We start from the raw sequence: 24,758 nt of genomic DNA, 5'->3' as shown, positions 1-24,758 counted from the left end.
CTCGGCGGCGGGCGGGGCGGCGCGGTGCGGGCGCTGCTGCAGCGGCACAGCCAGCCGCCGACCCTCGGAATCGCTGGGTCTTGGGCCAGCCTGCCTTTAAGACCTTGCCATCCGGCTTCTCCAGCAAGGCATTCCCTTCTGGAGGTGGATCGCGGTTCGGCACCAGAAGTTTCCGCTTTCCTCATATACTTGGGGGGGGGTTGCTGGGTTTTTGGGATTTTTTTTAACTCCCCATCTAATCTCGGTGTCTGCGCTGCCTAACAGCTGTGGCCGCAGAGCGCTGTGTGTTTAAGCGCAAACAAACGCAAGGCTTGCTGGTGGTAGTACGCCCTCCAAAAGTAGGGAAGCAAGAAAGACAAAGCGTTATCCAGATCAAGTAATCGATGGTAATAGAAGCAGGATTAGCGGCGGTTGCGCACAGGTCTTGGTTGCCGTCCGGTAGCCAGCTACGCACGTTGCAAATATCATGAGCTGACAAATGCACAGGCTCCGCAGCACGAGGGTCCCGTAATTCTGGCGTTTATTATTGCTGCTGGAGACAACTTTCCAATATGTCTACCTGCGTCTGCAGAGTCTTTCCAAAGCGGTGACTCAGAAGTGTGAACCCTGTCTCTCATAAAACTGTCATATCAAAAAACCTGAAGATGACGCTTAAATGTCAGCTCTTACTATTCCATTGAACAGGGTCTCGAAATTGTCTTACAGGAACAGAATCGTTTCAGGGGGAAAATATGGAAGAAGCAATATAGAAATTGCACAGGCATGGGAGGAAATGTGTGAGTGAGAAAGAAAGAAAAATGAGTGACATATAGCAGGAGCCAAGGGAGAAGGATGTCATTGTCTTAACAAAACTAAATGTGTCAGTAAGGCAGCAAATAAATAGAATTTAGCCTTATCTAATAATGCTTATCTTGTGAAACCTTCCTGTTCTGACAGAATACACGCCACGTAAGAATGCTGCATCTATCGCAGTGTGTAGGCTGACTGTAAGTGATCACTTCTTCTCTTAAAGATTAACCAGAATGCCCAGATCACACTATTACTGAATTCTAAACTAGTAGCAGATTGTCACCTTGTTTAAAAAATTAAAACTCACTCTTATCAGGTCAACACCAGAGGTACTTGCGTGTTAAATGCAGTCCATAACTCCTTACAGCTTGTTTCACAGACGCAACTTCTTGTTTGGCGCTCATACCTTTGTTAAACTCAATAAAATAAAGCAATAACTGTCTTTGCGTGCATGTGCTAAATTTCTCATGTTATTGCTTAAAACGTAATGGAATAATTTTTGCGTGGGGTGACAGGTTTCACGTAGGTTGCTACTGAAGTGACGGTATTAAGTGATTTTGAGACTCCTTGCTTTTAGAAACTCAGGTGGATGGAATGGTTTCTGTGATGTCTCATTTTCCCCAATATCTGTTAAGGCTTCTTCGCGTGCTTTTTTCATGGTCCAAGCAGAAGAACTAGGAACACAGTCACATGGCCTCAGTTTCATCATCTCTGGAAGTTGCATTGACTTTTTATACAGGAAGTCTTGAGATAATTTTTTCTTCCCCCTAAACTGCATACGTGAGCCGCAAGAAACATCCGTCCTTCACAGAGCATGTCATAACAAATTTATGATAAACCTTTGGAATCTCCCATCTGTGATACATGAGCGTGTTTTCTTAGGCCATGGGTCACTTTCTCTGGTCCAAAATGGGTAGTGTTATCACTGTGGATATCGTAACAGAGACATTCATGTGCCCAGTAGATAGGAGGTGCGTCTTGTCAACAATAGCTAATGAAGGTGTGCCTCTGCCTTGCGTAATGGCTCTGCAGTTTGTACCCCTTACCCTCCCACTCCTCCTTGTCTGCCTTAGCAGTTGCTACTTAGGCCTTGAGTAGTAAGAGAAAGTCAGGGGTATTTGTCCCTCTGTCCTTCAGGAACTTTTTGTCAGGTAGCGAGTTAGAACAATGAACTTACTTGCAGGTGTTTTCAAATTGTAATGAAACGTAGTTTATTTTAGTTTTCTAGTTTTGATCCTGTGCTTTCAGTAGGGGAGTGCGTGGCACGTCTTGACTTCGGAGAATGTGATGCCATGTAGTTGGTTCTGGGTGCAAATGTTTCTGGTCTAGGAGCAGGTGGATTAAGCAACCGTGAGCCATCTTGCACATCTTCTGAAGGTAGAGTGAAGTGTCATGTAACTGTGTAAACAAGTGCTTTTGTTTGCATGCTTCTCAAGATGCTACTGAGTTGTGAACAAGAATGACAACAGCATGGGATAACCTTACACCTCTCTGCTTTCCGCATATCAGTAACGATCTAATAGGTTACTTTCATAAGCAGTTTTTGCCAGACATGAGTGATTGTTTCAGACACAGAACTAACACATGTGTGAATCTGCTTGTCAGTGAAGACAGACACTTTAGCTTCCTGTCCCAAAGAAGGGCATGAATTAAAGCTTTTCTTTTCAAGATGGCTTCCTCTCACTTGAATAAACTATTCTCTAGCTTCTCCTAGCGTAAATGATAGTAGATGGTACAATCATAACTAACATGACTTCATCCTATATTGGACAGGTTACCGTCTCTTAATAGGTGGTCCTGGCATATTAACCTTAGTTTTGTTTTCCAAGTTTACTTTGATGGATCTAACAGTCTAAATGTTGTTTGGCTTTGTTACTGATAGAAACTGCTGCTTCTGTTTCCAAAACCCTTCAGTGTTAATTTTCCTCAAGGAAAACTCACATGTAAATTGAAAAGAATATGTTAGAGTGCCCAACTTGATGGTACGAACAATGAGTTTTGTCATTCTGTTAAAGAAACTTCTGCATACAGTACTATGCATCTGAGTTTCACTTAAGCAGCCTTACACTTTTATATACTATCTTGACTTTTTTTGATAGCTTACCTACCAAGCAGTTAACTGTCTGAGACAATATAATAATTTTAAACCTGTATTTCAAAGCCTCTTGAAAGTTGCTCATGTCATTTGAGTTCCCCCTAAGCCCGAGGTGGCCTTAATTACTATGACACTTTTTATAACCAATTTCTTATCTTTCAGGTCTTTTTGCTGAAGATGGGTGAAGCCTTCTACTTTGGCTTAATGCCGTAACACAAACAGTATGCTAGTGTACTACTTGTCTTTAATTTTCATTTGACTCCTGGAACAGAACTAAACAAGGCTGGCAAAGCTGTCTTAGGATAGTACAGCATGATGCTGCCTCAAGGAGTTGGTCTGGCTGTGGAGCTTTCTGGCTAGCCATGGTGGGAAGCGATGGCACTCACATCAAAGGAAAATGTGATCTTTGCTCCTTTATAATGTGGCAGCCACAGCTGCAAAGGCAAACAGTGAGACTCAAACACATGCTTGGTTAGGTCCTTAGCTGTATGAATTAGTAAGGTGCTGATGTGTCTTAATTGCTGTTAAGTCAGTATTAACAAAATGAATTCATTTGTAGGGGTTAATTACACGTAGAACTTAAACTTAACGTTGCGTATGGCACTTGCTTCCTTTGTATAAGAATTTGAACTGTGCACCCAGCTGCTAGATGTGATTAACCATCTGCATTAATTTAAAAAGGTAGGATTTATTACTTAACTAATGCTTTGCTGCCTGCCCTCCTCCTTACCCCCATGATGAGTTTGTCTGGTGTCGTACTGAGTACTCCTATTTGTGTACTAAGGGCAGCCTGCCTCCCAGGCTGGATGAATCCTGATTACTTCTTACTTTCTACCTGCCCCAGTATGGGGTTATGTTAACTGTTTCCAATAACTCTACATTCTTTTCTCCCCCAAAATCTCCATCTTGCAGATTGAAAGGTCTTGTCTTTACCCTAGTGACCCCCTTCTATCTCCTCGAGCTCACTTGCGTGATAGGACAAGGGGTAGTGGCTTTAAACTGAAAGAGGGGAGACTTAGATTGAATGAAAGGAAGAAGTTCTTCACTGTGAGGGTGGTGAGGCAGTGGAACAGGTTGCCCAGAGAGGTTGTCCTCATCCCTGGCAGTGTTCAAGGCCAGGTTGGATGGGGCTTTGAGCGACCTGGTCTAGTGGAAGGTGTCCCTGCCCATGGTGGGGGGGTTGGAACTAGATGGTCTTTAAGGTCCCTTCCAACCCAAACCATTCTGTGATTTTTTTTCTGTTTCTAACAGCCTCCACTTCCTCATCCTCTGCCAGGGAAAATGACTGGCTATGATTCCTCTTAACAGTCTTAAGATGAGATAAACATGAGATCTGCCAGTGCATGCGAAAAGCGGCACAAGACCTTGTGCAGCTGTATCTGCTTAAAGCTGTCCTGCCCCTTTTTGCTGTTCTGCTTCTTAAGCTAATTGAAAGTGACTTTAAATAAGCTATCTTCAGTTCTTTTTTTCAGTTGCTATTTCAGGTGTTCCCTAGGTCTGGTCCTAGGAGTCTTTTTAACGCACACCTACCTTCTTCTGCGAGGGCATGGCTGGTGTGTCAGATGACGATTCTTGGAGTTCTTCCGAGTCGGAATTCTCCTGGTTCCTGTTACTCTGTTGGCCTTTGACTTAAGAGGATCCTTCTTGCTCCTTTTTCATGCCTGTTATATTTAGGGTTCTCACCATTCCTCAAGTTATCACAAAAAAACCTGAAATAGTTTTGGTTGGGGTTTTTTTTTTTTTCCAAATAACTGGCAAACTTAATCCTACAGTCTTTATGGAAATGGTGGTGGTAGTATCTCTGGAGTGGCAGTGAAGTGCATGTGAAATTGACCTATGAGTTTCTTTCTGCTGACTTCTTTCCTGTATTCGTTAGCAGTTGGGGCTTGATGGTTTTGGGCTTGGGGTTTTTTGGGGGGGGAGTTTGCACGCCATGCCTGTGATTAAAACTTCTTACCAGGAAGCTGTCTGGAAACATGAAAAGGATGCCTGGAGGTGTTTGGTCTGCTTTTTCTAAAGGCCTTTTGCAACATTGTGTGATGCAGCGCTACCCATCTGCTACAGTCCAATCTCGTACTGAGTTTTATCTTCTCTGTTACTAATAAATACTCTGTTACTGAACTTCCTCTTCTCTGGACTTAAGAATGGAGCCAAGCCATGTCTACAACATAAAATGTTGCAATTTTTGCAATTGTAGTTCACTGTAAGAACTCCTGTACTGCCAAGACACCTACATGACCTTTAAAGGTCCCTTCCAACCCAAACTAGTCTATGATTCTTTACCTCTTAGAAAACTCGACAATTATTAGTCTATTGATCTGTTGTGACTTCTGCTTAATACTAATCATTGTTAGATAGACTCACTGTAGTCTTACGGTATGTGGTTTAGTGCCTGCAGTGGAGTCTTGGTCTGACTCCAAGTCCTAGATGGCAGGTAGCAACTGTGACTTATTTGCATGTAGCTTTTGGTAAAGAGTATTGAGATATTGGCTATTATCAGGACTTATTGTACAGTTGTCTTTAGGACCTCATCTTTTGAATCTACTTTCTAGTGGTTGGGAACCTTTTCAGCACAGGCTGCTGCTTTCATGGCCTTCTGAATGGCAAGGTTTGAGTGTAGAGCACTGAAATACTGTCTCTTCTCCTTATTTTCTCATGTGTACTTGCCCTGATTATATACATGAATGGATGCATAGAGCTGGTTTGTAGTTTAAGAAAAATCTGAACATTGCTACAATGAAATTACAGCTTCTGTTCACTAGAAACTAGATTTATGAAGGCAAAGATCTGATATTACTGTCTCCCAGCCAGCCAAAAAAAAAAAAGCAAAAACCCAAAACAAAAAAAAACACCACCCACCCCCAAAAAACTGACCACATTAAGTCAGTCAGTCTGTGATAGCAGTTCTGTGACACTGCATGCTCAGCTAGTCAATTTCCAAATTGTCTTGGGCAATGTTTTGTTTGGGCTTAGAAATACATGGATTCCTTCCAATGTTTGGAGCTGACTGGCCAACATAAGTAATTTTTTTTCTGCTAAATAGTTGTAGGATAAATGATGTTTCTTTCTAGTACCTAAGTATATTTAGGGGACGTTTGGTTCAGCTCGCACTTATCTTTTGGGAAACAAAACTTCTCTCTTCTTCCCTTCTGTTCCCTAGGCAGGTATTGTCACCAGCACTGGTTCTGTGGCTGGGCACAAAACTAGCTCCTCTGCTATAAGGTTCCACAGTGCATAAAAGCATATATTCTTGGTTCATTTGCACAGCAACATCCGCAGATGAATACATGACTCAGAGCAGTTCATCAGCTATCTACTTCCTGGTTGTGCATCTTGCAGTAATTTTATAAGTAAATTTAACCATAGCAAAATAGCACACCACTGGGCAGAAATAACCTGTTCAATAAACTTGCCTGTGTATGTTTTTAGCTAGACCATTACCACTGTCCTGGTATATTAATAAAATCATGGTGTAAAAAGCCAGTTAAAGGCAGATGAAGGTTGCCATGTGTCTTCATGTGAAATATGTTCCTTAGTTAGAAATCTGTGTGCCTTGAAAGTCTCAAAATATGTTCAAAAGCTTGCATTGTTTTGTTAGGCCACAAAGACTTTGCATTTGCTTTCAAGGCCTCCTATCTGAGACAGGTAGATTTAGATGCTTTTTTTTTTTTTTCTACTGGCTGTTCTGTATGTGAATTAATGATGCTTACGTGGAAAGTAAGTCTTTAGCCTCCAAGACAAGTGATTCTGCATCTATGTAGAGACTGGTAGTTTTGTTTAAACACTAGAAATTGTCTGATGCTCAGCTTGAATATTCAAGGAGTCTCATCCTTCCTGGGACTACTTAAGGTCAGTGTAACTTTAGTAGGTGTTGTGATGTCTCTCAATTCAGAACAGAAAACACAGTTGTATGGGTATCCTGGAAAAGCTATGCTTTATATAAATACTGGATTTCTTAAAACTCCATCTCTTCTTGCTATGTTTAGCACATTTGAATTAGTATTTCAATATGTTTCAGGTTTTGGTGTTGAAACAACGCTGTATGGAAACTCTGTATTAAGTAAATGTATTTATTTTGAAGTAGTCCTCACTGAGAAAAGTAACAGGATTCTTACACAAACCTAACTCCTGGATTAAAAAATAAACTTTGTGAAACTGCTTAGTTGCTCTGGTTTTATTTTTTCAGTTTTATAATGTTTGGTGTCTTCAAAATAACCTTGTTTCACCTGTGCTCATGACGCTTTTCTTTCTCTCTCCCCGCCCCCCCCCTTCTCTTTACAGCAGTTCTGTGGTGTTCTTGGTCACACATTTATGGAGTTTCTGAAGGGCAGTGGAGACTACTGCCAGGCACAGCACGACCTCTATGCAGACAAGTGAACTGTAGAAATTCATTACTACTCCACCAAGAAGCCCCCCTAAGAGTGGTTGACCAGGATAAGAAGTATTGAATTGAAATTGGCAGAGCATTTAACAACAGAATTCAGACCTGGATGGGGTAAACCTCAGTGCACTGCCTTTCTTTTGCCTCAGTATTACTGGATTGAAGAATTGCTGCTTCTTGTTAGGAGGTTCATTTCATTTCCCATTGCTCCCAACTTCATACTTCCAAGCACTGAGAATTTCACGTGGAGTATAGTGAAGTAGACTTCAGTTTCTCTACATCACTTCTGTATTAGAATTTTTTTTGAATCCTTTCATAATCTTGTTGCATGTTTAACTAAATCAATATGGCCCGAATGAACCGCCCAGCTCCTGTGGAAATCACCTACAAGAACATGAGATTCCTAATCACACACAATCCAACCAATGCAACCTTAAACAAATTTATAGAGGTAAGGCCAGGACAGAATTCTTACTGATGTATTTTTTTTAATGCCTGAACAGCATACTGTATTAACAATTTCCTTCTTTACTAGTTGATAACAGCTGTGGAAGCCATATGAAGTGGTACTGAGACTGTTTGTGTATTGACTTTTTCCAAATACTGATGCCTTGCTTCAAATATGTACAGACAAGTCTATTCAGATATACTTCAGCCTTCACAAAAACATACTTCTGAAAGTGAAGCGAAGAAATAATTATACTGCCTAGTACATTGTACACTAAGTACGTTGTTTAGGTCTGAAAACAGGCATTATCTGGCAGAGTTATGTGTAAAACAATGCAAAGGTCTGCTAGTGGTAGGAACTCACACTGCAACAACATAACAAGATTGCAATATGCTTTCACTGCCTGCCTTCTGTATTAGCAGATCGTAGTTCTAGTGTAGCTTAAGAGAATCCTCTGAGTGTCATAGTGTGTACTTGAGTGAAATTTGTGTCAGTAGGCTTGCTCTGCATCCAGAGCTGCTGAAGCTACTTAAAGTGGTTTGGTAGATGCTGAAATTGTTTACTGACTAAAGCCAGGTGGCTTGGCAAATATTGCTAGTATCTGAATTTATCATCTAAACCTTGCATCTAGCATGTTGGAGCTATAAAGTGCACAGTTAAAAGTGTATGCATGCATGTACGTTAACAATAGGTTCCTCCAAAGTTACCTCCTGGCAAGGTCTGAGTTTGTAATGCAGTCCCTCATTAGCAAGATTTTAGGTGTATTATACTTCTATTTTGCATTCAGTGTGGGATAATTTACAAAAAACATAGTGAGATAACATTTGCTTGCCTTTATACTCTCACAACTACATAAAGTATGCTTAGGCTGTGCTTCAGTTGTTACTGTGACAGTTACAGTGTGAGTGATGGGTTGTTGCAGGGCGAATGAAGAGTGATTGCTTTTTTTTTTTAATGGAGGGTAATAGCAAAATGGAAAGTTAAATTTTGTTATTTTCTAGTTATAACTTAGGAACTAGAATAATTTATTGTCCTGTGCTCATAATTCTTAACGGTAAGAAGTCTTACAAACCTGTTGTTTTAAGCAGGGGGAGGGAAGGGGAAGATCTAAACCTCACTCAGAATGCTTTTAGTAAAGTATGTAGCTTTGCAACCCAGGAAACTTCCTGTTCCTTTAAAAGGAATGATCTTTTGGAAGTGGGCTACTTATTTCATCAATATTTATCTGGATCTGATTTTAAAAGAAAAGCCTGATCCAACACAACAAAACTTAGTCTTCATTTATGTTTACAGAAGAGCTAAAGGTATCTGGCATTAGCACAGAGGTTTTTGGTTATTTCAGCTTTCTGTGTTCTTCACAGGGTGGCAAGCATTTGCGTGAGTTTACTGAAAATTTTGGAATGAGTTAATAAACTAACCTATTGAGAAAATTAAATGGTAAGTGAAGTCAGTTTACTCTTAAAGCGGGTTTTTTCATTCCCTAGGAACTTAAGAAATACGGCGTTACCACAGTGGTAAGAGTGTGTGAAGCTACTTATGACACTGCTCCGGTGGAAAAAGAAGGCATTCAGGTTTTGGTAAGTAGTGTAGAAGCAGAGTTTAAAACCAACCCATGCCCCCATCCCCAAAAAATTGCTTTCACACCACCTTATTGACTCTACAAGTGTATTCCAGCAACCGATGGAGGCAAAAACTGTAGAGACATCCTCTCTTCTCAGGAAAAAATCTGGTTTTGAGCAAAATCATTTGCTCAATGAAAACAGATTGAAAGGAATATGTTACTAATACTGCTATAGTTGCACTATTAGAAAACCATGAGTTTGAGTGGTTCCCTTAGCGGTCAGCTCCTTTGTCCGTTGTGTCCTCTCCTTTTTTATGTATGCACGCAGCATGCAAGCAGAGAGTTCTATCTTTATGTATGTTGTGCTATATTCTAGGATTGGCCCTTTGACGACGGTGCTCCACCATCTAACCAGATTGTTGATGATTGGCTAAATCTCCTTAAAGTTAAATTTCGTGAAGAACCTGGTTGTTGTATTGCTGTACACTGTGTTGCTGGCCTTGGAAGGTGGGTAAAGTTTTAAAGATCTGTTGAACTGCTGTCCCTGGTGAGACTTGTTAAGATCTAGTACAAAAGTTTGAGGCAAATGGAAAATAGTCACATATCCAGTACTGGAATGACCTCACACTTAAAAGTAGTTCAGGTGGCAGGAAGCTGTTGTATGTATATATTAGATTTAAAGGCCTTTTAGTCAACAGGTGATGCTATTACCACAGCTCTCGCACAAAAACTACTGAATGAAGTAAACGAATATATCCTTGTACCAAGCATGCTGATGAATGTCCCATTGATATTTTTCATCTTGCTATGTCTTCTTTTTTTCTAACGGATTTGGTTTTTAGTGACTCATCTGTAAGTTTCTTCTTCATCCCCATTTCAGCAGTACTGCCAGTAACCATTGGTAACCATTAGTCACAAACAAGTGGGGTGTTCTAGCACATAAAGACCAACTTCCATCCACCACCTATTTGGGGGATGAAAAGTGTTCTCCAAAGTCCCAAAGCTCTGTTTCTGTCACATTTCTGACACTGAGCCTCAAAATTCTTACAGATAATGCTAAATATTCTCTTCTTAGCCCTGTTCCCTCTGTCTGCTGCCACTATCTTAAACACAATTCCAACAGTTGTGAGAAGGTAATGGTTTTGCTGCTATTGTTCTAGACTACCTGGGAACTAGATCTGTTCAAAAAGCAGTTGCCATATTCTAGCCATGGGTTTCAGCATGTCCAATATAAAACAGAGGTTTCTGGTCTTGCTGTCCATAAGCCTGGCTTATCCACTGTTTGCATTATGGCTTCACATGTAACAAAAGTTGACTGTAGTGGTGAATGCTACCAAAAGAAGTCCTATTCAGCTGCTTACAATGATATCTGTTGGTTTTTCCTCAAAACTGAGCAATTAAAAGGTTGAAAAGAAGATCCTAGCTCTTTATCATGTAAGGTTTTTTAAAATCCCTGAACATAAAAAAACCACTTAAGCTTGCTACTAGATGCACAACTCTCTTGCTAGTGTGTGGCATAAGGGTTTGTCTTGATTTTTTTTCTTGAGCCATAAATTGCTGATGTATTTGAGTTTGATTAGTGTCAAGCTTTCCTAATGGAAAACTGTATTCTGTCAGATGAAGAATACTGTGGCAAGCAAGGAAATCCTCAGGGGTGTGCAGCAGCCTGTGGATTGCATCTGTTCCTAAAACTTGTGACGCTAGTTCTAGGACTTGTCAGTTCTTATTGAATCTGAACCCTCTTCTGATTTCTGCTTTGGGGTCCTGACTGCTTCTAAAGATGCTTGTTTGTGGGAATAGAAACACATGCAACTCTTCCCCAGAATCAATTGGCTTTGAAACAAATAGGTAAAGATTACTTGTGTTTTATTCCTGCTGTCCTCTCCCATACCTAAAGTCAGATGAACAAAGCTAAGGTTGACCAGAATTAATGTAAACCCCTTTCTTAATGAGGACAGGTAGCTCAAACAGATGGTATAATGGCTCAGTTAATGTAGAAATGCCTTCTGCCTGTCTTTTTTACTTCCCCAGGGAAGAAACATCAGATACACAGAACGATGGAAAAGAAAACTGGGGAAAGCTTTCATACTTTTTTCTAAGTATGCATTGGCAAATGCTAAACTGAAAAAAAAAAAAAAATTTTTTTTTTTTTTTGACCAGAGCTCCAGTCTTAGTTGCTCTTGCACTGATAGAATGTGGAATGAAGTATGAAGATGCAGTGCAGTTCATAAGACAGTAAGTATGAAGCTAACATCTAGCAGTTTTCAAGATTTATCACGTTGATATGTCCTTGGACACTAAAGGAAATTCTGTATGCTGTTCTTGTCTTGGTTTTGGGGGTTTGGGTTTGGTGTTTTTTTGGTAAAATACTTGGTACCTGTGAACTTTTTAACACACATACTGCATACAGTCAGTGTTGTAGGACTTGGCTTGTGGGATGGGTGTTTTCTGTTCATGTGGCAACCAGAATTGGCAGGTAATTATTTGACCAAGTTGGAAAAAAAACACCAACAAAACCAAAACAAACAAAAAAAACACCAACAAAACCAAAACAAACAAACAAGACCCAAACAATTCCTCCTAGTCATTTCTGGTAGTTAGTCTACTGAAGAAAACTATTTCCTTGGATTTTTTTATAAATATATGTGAGTTGGATGAGAACAATTTTAATCTCAATGCCTTAATTTTGCAGGTTTCAACTATATTTTAAAAAAGCAGCAGCTCATATAAACAATACCAAAATACTTCCTGCATAATTGTACAAGCTGAATTTAATTCTTTAATAGCTTGACATCTTGGCAGTCTGGTGTACACAAAGTGAGGAACAGGAAGCCTGGTACATATTCCAAACACTCAACAAAAATGTACCCTTCTTTCACACATTTCTAGTTTGAGAAAACCAAGAAAGCTCAATTTCTGATCAACTTCTTATTATGGAGTGTTACAATGTTTATATACTTTCTTAATATTGCAGTATTCTTCATAATTATTGTCAGAGACTGAATAACTTCAGCTTTCTTAAGACGACCATCTCACATCTGCACTATAGCTTCCTTTTAAGATCTTAATGTAAGATCTTTGGCTTGTGTGTATCAGGCTAAAACACTGTCAAAAATGCTGCATACTCCTTTGAGCATGTGGTCATTAGAGGTATTTGTGAAAGGAAGCTGCCACCCTCTTTCCTGGCACTTAACTTTTAATTATCCTTATTTTGGTTACAGTCTTGACTTAATGGTGGTTTTTTTCAGTGACCTAAAAATATTTTTCTCTGGTTGGTGATATTATTTCACTGGGCAGTAGATTAATGTTCTGTTCAAAATATTTTTTTCTTCCATCTAGGAAGCGGCGTGGAGCTTTTAACAGCAAGCAACTTCTGTACTTGGAGAAATACCGCCCCAAGATGCGTTTGCGCTTTAAAGACTCCAATGGTCACCGAAATAACTGTTGTATTCAGTAAAGCTCAACAGCCTTTAGTACTCCTTTGGGAATAAAGGATGGAAACTACAATTAAGCAGACTGCATGCCAAAGACATCAGTCTGATATTTTTTTAGTAGTAAAGGAAGCTTCCTTAGGAGTATTTAATAGGCTAAAGGCTTAGTAGAAATGCAACTTCTATGTTTAGCTAAATATCCATCTGTTTGGAGACCAGTAAACGTTTTTGCTGTACCCTGTTTCTGAGCTGTCTCCTTGTTCATTAATTACCAATTCAAATATCCTTTAATCATGCCATTGAGTCTTACCCACCTAGTTTCAACTACTAAAAATTGGGGTACTAAAATAAATCAATCTGTAGAGAGATTAGGTGCCAAAATACCCAGCATATCAGCTACATGTTTTTTCCTTATAAATGAGCATAGCTCTGATGATGTGAGAACTACCAGCTTATCTGGACCTTACTATCTTTTTTTCTACACTCATTTCAATATTGAAGAATATGGCCTCTAAGGTAGTCTTGCCTGCTCACTGTATGTTTTGTCTCCCACGATCGCACTAGAATTATCAGGATTTGCACAGTCTGTCTTTTTAATACTATGAATTACAGCAACTTTTTACCCCAGCATCTGTACTTTTCTGTTACCTGAACTTCTCCATTTTACAAATCATTACTCTCTGGTTACTCATGTAGAAAATCTTTTAAATTGTACAGAAGCACACAAGTCTTTAATGTCTCCAGACAAAAAGCCTTACAGTAAAATTAATGTTGGCACTTCACGTGCAACTTAACAGAGGGCCTGAAAAGGTTGGGAGGGGCTATTTAATATTTCTAGTAAAATGTTGCCTTTGTCTTGTGCAGGAAGTATAGAATATGCCCTTTACTTTAGTAAATATTTTTTTAAAACGTAGAAATGCTTTGTTATTGTAGCTAAAAATTCTTAATCAGAAAATTTCTGAAAAATCTTGTAGTTTCTTTTACTGTACCTATTGAAAGTTGTTTACCAACTATTGCTTTGTTGAAAGTGTGATTTTTATTTTTTTCTTTTGTTTTTCCTCCTTGAGTTTCTGCTATGACTTGGGCAGACCTCTGTAATATTTTGTATGCCTTTCAAGCTGCGTAACTTAATATTTGGATACTTGATAATTTGTTTTATTATGTAATTGATAAAATGGTGATGTGTATTAATGTTAGTTCAACCATATATTTATACTGTCTTGGGAATGTGTGGTTATAGTTCTGTGGGAGAAATAATTTTGCCAGTGTTCACCAGCTTGTAAAATCTAGTGCGAGAGCTTAAACATCTAAATAAATACTGAAATGCACTTACGAAGTTTGCTGAAATGCTCATGACTTTCACTTATTTTTGTGTACTTTGTCAGCCATCTTGAGGTGCCTACATTCAGAATCTCTCCAGGCATCTGTTTTCTTTTTTAAATCTGGGCCTGAATGTCCCCTTTGCTGTAATGTTTGCTGTTTGTTTTACTCATAAATAAATGTGGACAAAAATTAATAGTAGAAAGTACGGTATTTCTTTCTGTAGCTTACTTGTGACTTCCCTTCCCCAGTACTAGAATAGGTTACTTGCTTAGTCTTCTTGAAACTGTCTTTGCAGTAAATGCAGAAGAGTATGTGCCTCTGTAAAGCTTGGAGAAACCTTGAATCAGTAGCATTAACTTTAATTACAAAATAGTGTGATGCAATGCTTCGTTGTCAAGACTGAAGCTATGTCCGAACAGAATTATGTGAGCTAAGGCCTGTGTTTGAGTTTCCAGCATGGTGACCAAACTTCCTGATGAGAACTGGAAGATGCTCTGAGGAGCCAGGTGAGATACTGTTCTTTCTAGTGATTGTAAGGTCAGGCCTATGTCTGCTTGAAACTAACCTGTGGTTGGTTAAACATGTCCTGCCTTTCTAAATGGTGAGGTGGGATGCTATGTACAACATAAGCTTCAGTGAGACTTCTGAAGGATTGCTTTTGGAAAGGTATAGTCTCATTTATAAAGAGCACTTTGAAATTCTGTATGATTTAAAAATGCCTGAAACTGAATATAACTTAGCCTGTAAAGTAGTAAAATAAACTCTTAACTAGTTCAGCTTTCCTTTGTAAATTAAACTTAGTTTAAAGGCTACTTTGATTAAAGGAATACAGCTTCAGTTAGCTGAGGAAATAAGGCCTTCTCTTTTGGAATACCAAAGAAAAGTCATTGACATTTCTATTGTCAAAATGGACTAGACTTTAGGAGCAATTGCAAAGACAAAACCTTAAAATTCTGTAACTCGGCAGTACAGCAGGCTGATGTAAATACTGGTTTAACACAGATTAGTATCCAAATCGAGTTAAAAATATTAATTTGGTCACTCATGGAACTGGGAGGAATCAGTAAAACAACTACCAGTAAAATGCCTGTGAAATTTTTTACTTACTATGCATCGCATTTTGCTGTGTTTCTGTAGGATTTACATGGGTAAGGAGGGCTGCGTTTAGGTTAAGAGCTCTAACACGTTGGTGATGGGAGCTTGTTCCCTTGAACTCTCTAAACTTGAGACTGGGCTTGACTGTAGTTGGTTTCAGTAAACAGATTTCTAAAGAGGAATAACTTTTGTCTAATGAGTGTGTGTCTGTTTAAAGCAAAGATCAAGTCAAGTTCTGAACTGTTTCCACATTTAGACATGAATCCCTAAGGAACAGAAAATGTCTTCCTCTTTTGTCTAAAAACTTTGGTAGGTTTTAGGGACTAAAACGTTGACCATACTCAAAACATGAAGATAAGATAGCAGATGGAAGTGCAAAAAGCAAGCTAAATAAAGTTCTATGTAATTTATATGAATTTACAAATAAAAGGGAAGAAAAGATTAAATGAAATTACTGTATCTTCCCTTAAGGCTAAAGCCAGGCTCTAATGTTACATCTAATTTTAGATGCTTAAAATGACTATGTAACTGTTTTGCCCTTTCTTCAAGGGTTATGTTGTGGCAGTACTTAATTACACAGTAGCACATTTTTGTCATCTGCTGGGCTGTGTTTTGGGCTGTAGACCTGATAGCTTGGCTAAGTGTGGTTTGTGAATGGTGGTGGTGTTTATAGGGTTCCTTAGCATGTAGCAGAAGTTAAATATTTACGGGGAATAAGGGGAGAGCATGATCTTGAAATTATTGTAGCAGAACACTGATGGGCTCTCTATATTGTTCTGTCACGTAGTCCCTAAATAATGCTGAGGAAAGACAGTCAAACAACATACTCTGTTACTGGATATGCAAAATCAGGTATGAAGTTAAATGTGATTTTCTTGAATCTGATTCTCAGAAGTGCTGAGCAGTCAGTTTCAACTGAACTCTGTAAATACTGTACTTAAAATACATGAAACTATGTAGTACTATGTATTTCTGAATAGTCCTGAAGCATTTCAGATGGAGTACTTGCAACTAGGTAATGCTTCTGATTGTTGATCTACCTGGTCTGCAGTTCTCTGTGCCTAAAAACCCATTCATTCCAGTCCTTGCATAAGGAGGGCAGTTGTGGAGATAAGCAGTGATTTCTGAAGTGGTCAGACCCATCTGTATTATTGCAGAAGAGGCAGTAGGAAAATGTGCAATTCTGTATTGAGCACAAATTCTAGGTTAGACTTAAGATCTTCTTTGGCTGTAAGAAAAGTAGTAAAGCACTGCTCATTCCTGTGAGCATTGTTCATCCTTACAAGTGAGATGGGGGAAAAAATGTGGTGTAATTTGCTGTATGTATTTGAGAGGCCCAGACTAAGGTTTCATAGATGACCTTACCTGTATCATTTTAAAGCTTCTGAGTGCTTGACTGCAGCATTAACAACACTGGGTTTTCAATGTTGTTTGGGTTTTTTTAAAATATGTGCAACATAATTCAAGTAGTTACTGAGAGTTAGTATTCAAAACTGTATTTTAGATCTGTTGGGATTTTGCTGTATCATTAAGCAAGTATTTTCTGTAAGTATGGGGGAGGTTGTCAAACTGGAGATCACAGTAATCTATGTGGAACAACGTTCTCTTGTGTACCTATTTGTGTAATCTTGCTGTGATAAGAAGAATAGTTACAGTTTCCAAGTTGAATTCAAATCTTAAAATCAGGCTGAAATTTAGTAGGGTTTTTCAGTAGCTGGGAGGGACTCATCTAAACAAATACTGACGTCTATGTGTGAGTAGATGCTTCCCTTCCACTTGGCAAAAGGGATTTTGCACTTATTGCGCAGCTAATTGTATGCCAAGAGATACCTAAAACGGGTTAGATGAAGAGCTCTCTAAAGGTGAAAGCACAGTCTATAAAGGGAGTGTGGGACAGCAAAGTCGGTTTGCAGTGTTGGTATCTACAGGTAGATCAAGTAAAGCTCACCTAACTTGTCTAAGCCCAGTAGTTCAAAGTACCAGGTAAAGTATTGGGTATTTCCCTCAACATACCCTGCTCTTACTGTGTAATAAACATTGACAATTACAACCTGATTGGATTTTTATTGATACAGATTTATGCTACAGGTAACCACAGCAAGCCCTATTAGGCATTATTTTCCTCTTGATTGCCGGCACGAATGCTGTTAATTTTGATAGATATTGTTCTAACGTGTTCTGTCCTCAATGCATTGATAATTAATTATCTCAATAACAACACAAGTTACTTATCAGTGGAAAACATCTTTGTGAGGTAATAGTGGTTAAACAGTGGTCTGACAAGAAACGATAAGGACAGTGCCAGAAGATCAAGTTGCCTGCTTCAATTTCTGATTCAAATGAGAACTCTTTCAAAGCGTAGCTGAAGAAAACCAGATACTGTGGTCTTTAGATACATGGGAATGCTCAGCATAGAAATACTCAAATAGCAGAAGACATCCAGTCTCAGTGCTACATGTAACCTGTGTCAGTTTAACAAAACCTAAGTAAGTATAGGGAAAGGGTACTTTGTAGTGGGCTGGAGTCTTAATTCCACTTTACTGGTGGAGTAACAGCAGTAGCAGATCCTTGTCCTTCATATAAATTTGCATGTGACAATAGTTTGTCAGCGGGTTTCACAGATGCTTCTTCTGAAGAAGACAGAACTTGAATTACATTTGGGCTTTGGAGGAGAAGTAACTGAAGACAATAGTCTTATTCCTTCCTTACGATACTGACCTGAACAGGAGAGTGCCGCTTCAGCATTGTCACACACTTTGTTGGCTGGTACTAACTGGAGGCCCCCCCACACTCCTTGGTTTGCCTCCTTCAATTCCCCAGTAAAGCTGTGCATCACGAGGTAGGGCGGGCAAACCCTGAACTCACCTTTAACATTTTGATTCAACTCTACGACAACTCTCAGTTCATCCTCATAAAAGCACATAAAGGCAGCGGGGGTATAGCAGATCTGCGAAACCCTGAAGGGCTTCCCTTATATTGCAGGTACAGTCATCCCTTCAAGCTTGATACACCAGGCTTTCTCCAGTAACACCCCCCGCCACCTCCCGTCCCAGGGATGGGCTACCCCTACCCTCCTCCCCACCGCTTGGTATGGCAGGATTCTCGCTTCTCCCTCCCTCCTAACGGAGTTCCGTGTAGGATGCTATGGAGGATGGGTACCTGGCAGGAGCTATGTAGTCTTGATGCTCTCGGGCACTGCCTCGGGTCTCCCTATGTGGAGTGTCTCTGTACTGTGTCTTTATCCAGCTGGGATTAATTTGGCTAATGGGCAAGCTTTTTTTTTTCTAGGCAGACACTTGGTGGCCATTTCCCATTTTAATCTAACCAGATAGACAAATTTATACTACCCAATCCCTTGGTGTTGTTAAGGAGGCTGTCATTCTGATGGAGAGCATGCAAACTTCCCCACATTTGTGTTTAAGCAGAAACCTGACGACCTTTTTTACTTCTCCCATTCTCAGGCTTCATTTGGATGTCTCAGCTCTGCTGCATAGGGCTTGTTTCACACCTTGAGAGCCTTGACCTCACAAGTTCTTGATTTCCTTATTTTGTTCCTCTTTTCCCTGTCCAGAAATTCTTGGCCATTTCTGTTTCACTTGTCTACTTGTCCTCAAAACTCCCTTCTGGACTTGCTTAATTGGTACCTAGTTTTCTTCACTGGAAAAAATGAAGAAGTACTATTCAAAGGCACTTGATGTTTACATTCCTGTCTCAGTTGTCTTCCAGCACCACCAAGTGTTTACGCTACTTTAAACTTGGGTCTCAGTAAGTTCTATTAAATAGCAAGCCCTTCCCCCAGGAAGTGTAAAAGGAGAAAACTGGGAGGTTCTGAGCCAAGTCCAGGGAGGGAATTAGAGAGAATTATCATATATTCTTGGGTTGAAGCAGTAGGATGATTATTAAGGAAATCCCCTAATTGCCCCATTTAGAGACGTGGAGTAATTTAGGTTGGGAGGTGATCTAGTCCAACCCCATGCTCGAAGCAGGGCTAACTTCACAATTAGATCATGTTATTCAGGGGCCCATCTAGTCAAAGTTTTTAATATCTCCAAGGATGGAGATAGCTCAGCCCCTTCCAGACCTCTGGTCTAGGGTTTGACTGCCCTCCCAAGGAATACTCTTCCCTTGGTAGCTAGTCAGAATCTTCCTGGATGCAATTTGCCTGTTTCTCCCATTTTTTCACTGTGGCCTCCAAGAGAGTCTGTCTCTTCCTCTCTACATCCTCCTGCTAGGTAGCCGACTCAGCAGTAAAATTCCCTCCTCAGCCTCACCTTAAGGGTGAATAAACACAGATCTCTCTGTATGCCACATGCTCCGAGCCTCTAATCATCTCGGTGACCCTCCACCAGGGTTCACTCCAGTCTGTCAATATTTTTCTTGTACTGGGGAGCTTAAAACTGGACTCAGGACTCCAGATGTGGTCTAGAATTACCTCCCTTGACCTGCTGCCTGCTCTCTTTCTGATGAAATCTTTCTATTCAATTTGTCCACCAGGTCCTTTCTGCAAAGCTGCTTTCTTGCCAATTGACCCCCAGCCTGTACAGGTGCATGGGCTATTACGTCCCAGATGCAGGACTTAACAACATAAATGACATCTGCTGCTCTCCCTTCATCCACTGAAGCAATCATCTCATCGTATGCTATCAGGTTGGTCAGACGTAGCTTGACCTTTGTCAATCCAAGTTGCCTGGTACACAGTCTCTTCTTTTCCATGTGCTGAGAAATGGCTTCCAGGAAGATTTGCTCCATAACCATCCTGGGAGAGGAAGTGAGGCCGATGGGTCTGTATTTCCCTGGATCCTCTTTCTTGAAGGTGTGCGTGAAGTTTTCCTTCCTCCAGTCATCAGAAACCTCCCCAATCACCATGACCTTTCAAAGACAAGAGCAGTCTCACGACAGCTTCAGGCATCTCCAACAGTGCCCTCGCATGCATCCCATCTGGTCCAGTTAGCTTAATTGCTCCTAAACTCCATCTTTCTCTGCTGTGCCTCAGTGTTGAATAAGAAGGCAAAGGCTGCAAAGTTTATGGAAATAAGAATGCAGAATGAGAATACTTCACATGGAAGCAATTTCAAAGAGCTTCATATTCTCTAGCTGGAGAGACTGGAAAATGTCAACATCCAAACTGGGAAAGAACTGACTCTTCACATTTCAAGTTCGGAGGCAAGAGGTGCCGATCTCTTCTCCCTGGGATCCAGGGACAGGACATGTGGGGATGGTTCAAAGCTGCGTCAGGGGAGGCTCAGACTGGACGTGAGGAAGCGTTTCTTTACTGAGAGGGTGTTCAGACACTGGAACAGGCTTCCTAGAGACATGGTCGATGCCCCAAACCTGTCAGTGTTTAAGAGGCATTTGGACAATGCCCTTAAAGACGCGCTTTAGCTTTTGGTCAGCCCTGAAGTGGTCAGGCAGTTGGACTAGATGATCACTCTAGGTCCCTTCCAGAACTGTTCTGCTCTGTTCTGTTTTTGTACCATGCCAAGGCCAGAGGCAGGCACCCAGGGGCAGAGTTTTTTGCATCTGTTGTAGCTGAGGCGGGGACCAAACCAGGCAACGGCAGCTGCCTCCCTCCACAGCCACCCCCCTCCCCGAGGAGCGCCGGGAGCAGAGGTCTGTCTGCGCCGGCGGGACGCCGAGGCTAGGAACGGATCTACGGGAGAGCTGAGTGGTGCACGGCCAGCGTCCCTAGCAGCTCTCCCCATCACATCTCGTCCGTGACGCACAGCTAGGGAGGAGGGTCCCACTCGTTCGGGCTGCAGACACGGTCCTGGACGGCTGGCGGCTAGCGAGTGCCGTGTCTGTACGTAAGAATGGGGAAAAAATGAGTAGGGCAGCTTTGGGCCTGCGACAATAACAAATTCCGAGGGGGAGAAAATAGGTGGAATAAAATGCAGAATGGATTTTCCAGAGGTTATTATGCCACGCTAGAAATTATCAGTTAAACTGGAGAAGGAGACTTGGTAGAACAGTTTTAAGGCAGAAAACACAGGAGCCGGTAACATATAACAACAGAAGGCTGGAGAGAGGGTGAGTGGAATTTCTCAGCAATTGATCTGGGAACTGCACTTCTGTGTATGTGTATATATGATTATAGTAAATATATAATAAATAATATATTATCATATGTAAAACCACATCATATATAATAATATGTCTATATAGATATAATTATTTAATTGCATTTTCATAAACCCCAGAATATGATCAAGAATTGTGCTGACTGAGGAAGAGCGCAATGGCATGCAGAGTCCTTGTTATGTTTGTCCAGGATGGACAAATTCAAACTAAAGCATGTGTGCTTAATAAGATTTCTTCTCCAACAGCCTGGAGGACTTCTAGCAGCATCAAATTCAAACTTTAAATCTTTTAAGGTCTTTCATTTGATTTTTGCTTTCCAGAGTGACATATCACGTATACTTCATTCATAAACTGATTTATTTTATTGCGTTTTTCCTTAGTCTTTATTTACATTTTTCTTTATTTAGAATCATGTGATTAAGAAACAATTTGCTTATTTCTGTGCAGTGGTCGCCTTAAGGTCTCTTGGTTTTGTGCTCTGATATTCAACAGAACAGCCTGTCCTGGTTTAGGCTGGGATAGAGTTAATTGTCTTCCTAGTAGCTGGTACAGTGCTGTGTTTTGGGTTCAGTATGAGAAGAATGTTGATAACACACTGATGTTTTCAGTTGTTGCTAAGTAGTGTTTAGTCTAAAGTCAAGGATTTTCCAGCTTCTCCTGCCCCGCCAGTGAGAAGGCTGGAGTGGCACAAGAAGTTGGGGGGACACACAGCCAGGACAGCTGACCCAAACTGGCCAAAGGGATATTCCATACCATGGGACATCATGCCCAGTATATAAACTGGGGGGAGTGGGGGCAGGGGGATCACCGCTTGGGGACTAACTGGGCATCAATCAGTGGGTGGTGAGCAATTGCACTGTGCATCACTTGTTTTGTATATTCTAATTCTTTTATTATTACTATTGTCAATTTATTATTGTTATCGTTATCATTATTATTTTCTTCCTTTCTGCTCTATTAAACCATTCTTATCTCAACCCACGAGTTTTACTTCTTTTCCCGATTCTCTCCCCCGTCCCACTGGGTGGGGGGGAGTGAGTGAGCAGCTGCGTGGTGCTGAGTTGCTGCCTGGGCCTAAACCACGACACAGCCCCACAATCCAGCAATCCCAGCAAAAAGGCGAACTGCCACTCCACTGCTAGCACCATGCCCGCGCCACTGCTACGTGACGCAGTATCGCACTTGCTGGCAGGGAGAACGCTTGAGACAACTGGTTATTGAACACGCACAGAGTGTCGAGGTGAATGGAGAATGGGTGTGTGAAGGAAACACAATGCTCAACCTTACTGGGGAAGCAGAGGAAATCGCACAAGTCAGAAACCAGCCTAACAGAAAACTTGTACAGATTTTTAATGCAAGATATATCACGTACACACTACAGTGTACATGAATCAAGCCATAGGAATGCATATAGAAAATCACTTACACAGATAAAATATTCTTAAAGTAACAATTGATGCGCTCTCAGATCTCTCCTTACAAATATACAGAAAAAAGAGCCCTGATAAATATCAAGTGAGCATTTATTCAAAAGAAAATCCAAATAGATGTGCCCAGCCAAGAGAAGGTGTTCCTGTGAGACATTGCTTTAATAGTTATTGGCCTACTGCTACAACACCTCTCGGCTTTTGACAGTGGCAAATACCACTCTGCAGCATGGGAGAAAACCTGTTAGTCTGCGACCATACCCAGTAACTTCTTTATCCAGTTAAGCATATGGAGCAATCTAACTCCCTTCTACTTTTTGACAACTGCAGAACTAGTAATTAACACTCAAAAGCGAGCCATGTTTAAGACGAGTACGATGTCCGACTGTATATAGCGTATTTTCAAAAACACCAATTAGAAAAGAGCATGGAAGGGCAGGGGAAGACTGTAAGGAAAATAGTTCAGGAACCCCTTGGAAAGAGTTGTGGCTGAAGAGGCTTGGAACTACAAGCAACGAAACTGCCTTCTGCTGCTGCTTTCTCTTGTGTTCAGGGCACTAGGAGACTGTTTCCTGAAAATAAATAGGTTGTTTTCCAGTGGAAACAACTTGCAAGATCTGGACTATGACCAAGTAGCTCACGTCTAAAGGGACGGCACGATAAAAACACTACTAGGAAAGATGGCAGATGGTGCAGTTGTGACTGCGTATAGCTGATCTGTCGTTGTATACAAAGATCTCTGCAATACCTATTAAATTGCCCACTGTGGTGTTTTCTTTTTTCTTTTTTTTTCAATGTTAAACCGCAACATAGGTGCTACAGGTGGGCAAGTTCGCTATGTAGGTGACAGGCAATTGTGACTGTAACGGGACTGGCACGGGGTGGGTGGTGGCAAAAGAGAAGTATACAAACTCTACCAAACTGAGATGGGTCGCTGGAGTTAGGTGGCGTTTCAAAGAGTAAAGAACAGAATAGGGTGATAAACAACTATCTGATTACTAGCAGTGCTTTGCCTGCCGCTTGTGTCAAGAGTAATGAGATCAAAAGGGTTGAATGCTGGAAAATTTGTGCGATGCAAATGTGTTTAACTGAATTTCACTTCAGACAGCAATTTCATTTCTTAGTATAATCTTGACAATGTATCGGAGGTTTAGTGTCTTGTTGAAACACGGTGCCTAAAGAGCCTTTGAAGAAATTAGCGCAACCAGCACAGTGGCTCAGTTCTGTGCCATCTTAAGAAGGCAATGTGGTTTTTTAAAAGATGCTTGCCTTGGAAAGGAGAGAGAACTTCTGAAATTGGGAAAGCACAGGAAGATAATTGGAAAAAAACCCCAAACTTGTGGTGATTTGCATGAAGGTGATTTAAGAAGGACAGCGAGAAAAAATTTCGAGTGTGTCAAAAACTGTGCTCTGCTTCAAAGGCATTACTATCTTGTTGCGACTACCTTGTGTAGGGGCTGCAAATGTCACTGTGCTACCACGTCCTCAGTTTGAAGCCTCCTTTCTTGCTGCGATGGTAGCAAGAGAATTATTTGATGTATTTTGGCCTTTATGGCACCCCGGAAGGCCCTAGAGAACACGTTACCTCAGAGGCTTGGAACTGAGAAAAAGAAACAGAAGGAAGAACAACCTGTTTCAACGGGTGTTCTTCTTTTTGCCCCGACCCCATGAAAACGTTTGCATTTGCTTGCAGAGGATGAGGAGTCTGTAAAGGCAGCGTTAACGCACCGTCACCCGGGAGAGAACTCTGGATTTGATTTTCAGAAATAACGTTCATCAACCCGCTTCGGGGGCGCCTTCAGCCCCAACTCGGCCTACGCCACTGACCCCCAGCACCGCGCTCGCCGCCGGGCAGGGCCTCCTCTCCTCAGAGGGGCACGGCGGGGAGACTCGGCTCCTCCCGGTGCCGGCGGGCCTCTCCTCACAGGAGCTGCGTGAGCGGAGGAACCCTCCGGGCGGGAAGCGAAGGAGGGACCCGCAGCCGGCTTCCGTGCGACCAGGCCGCGCCGAGGCGGCCGCCCGTCCCCCCGGGGGGGTGTTCCTGCTCTTTCGGGCAAGGGGAGGCCGGCGGGGCCGGGCACGGCGGGGCCGGGCACGGCGGCCCCGTCCCGGGTCGGTCGGCGGGACGCG

General features: G+C 41.3%; 1 protein-coding gene across 1 annotated transcript in view; it reads left to right on the top strand.

The window, feature by feature from the left end:
* Positions 1-14,221, top strand: part of PTP4A1 (protein tyrosine phosphatase type IVA, member 1) — a 14,565-nt gene extending 344 nt beyond the window's left edge. Inside the window, exons 2-6 of the mRNA XM_010565801.1 lie at positions 7,166-7,716; positions 9,198-9,290; positions 9,651-9,781; positions 11,435-11,509; positions 12,614-14,221. Coding sequence (XP_010564103.1) covers positions 7,612-7,716; positions 9,198-9,290; positions 9,651-9,781; positions 11,435-11,509; positions 12,614-12,731 — 522 coding nt within the window. The 5' untranslated portion in view covers positions 7,166-7,611 and the 3' untranslated portion in view covers positions 12,732-14,221. The remainder of the gene's footprint in view (positions 1-7,165; positions 7,717-9,197; positions 9,291-9,650; positions 9,782-11,434; positions 11,510-12,613) is intronic.
* The last annotated feature ends 10,537 nt before the right edge of the window (positions 14,222-24,758 follow it).

Source organism: Haliaeetus leucocephalus, unplaced genomic scaffold, assembly GCF_000737465.1.
Source record: "Haliaeetus leucocephalus isolate CR32 unplaced genomic scaffold, Haliaeetus_leucocephalus-4.0 Scaffold195, whole genome shotgun sequence".
NCBI classification, from domain to species: Eukaryota; Metazoa; Chordata; class Aves; order Accipitriformes; family Accipitridae; genus Haliaeetus; species Haliaeetus leucocephalus.
Note: the sequence above shows the minus strand (reverse complement) of the source record. Positions and strands in the feature narration are given on the sequence as shown.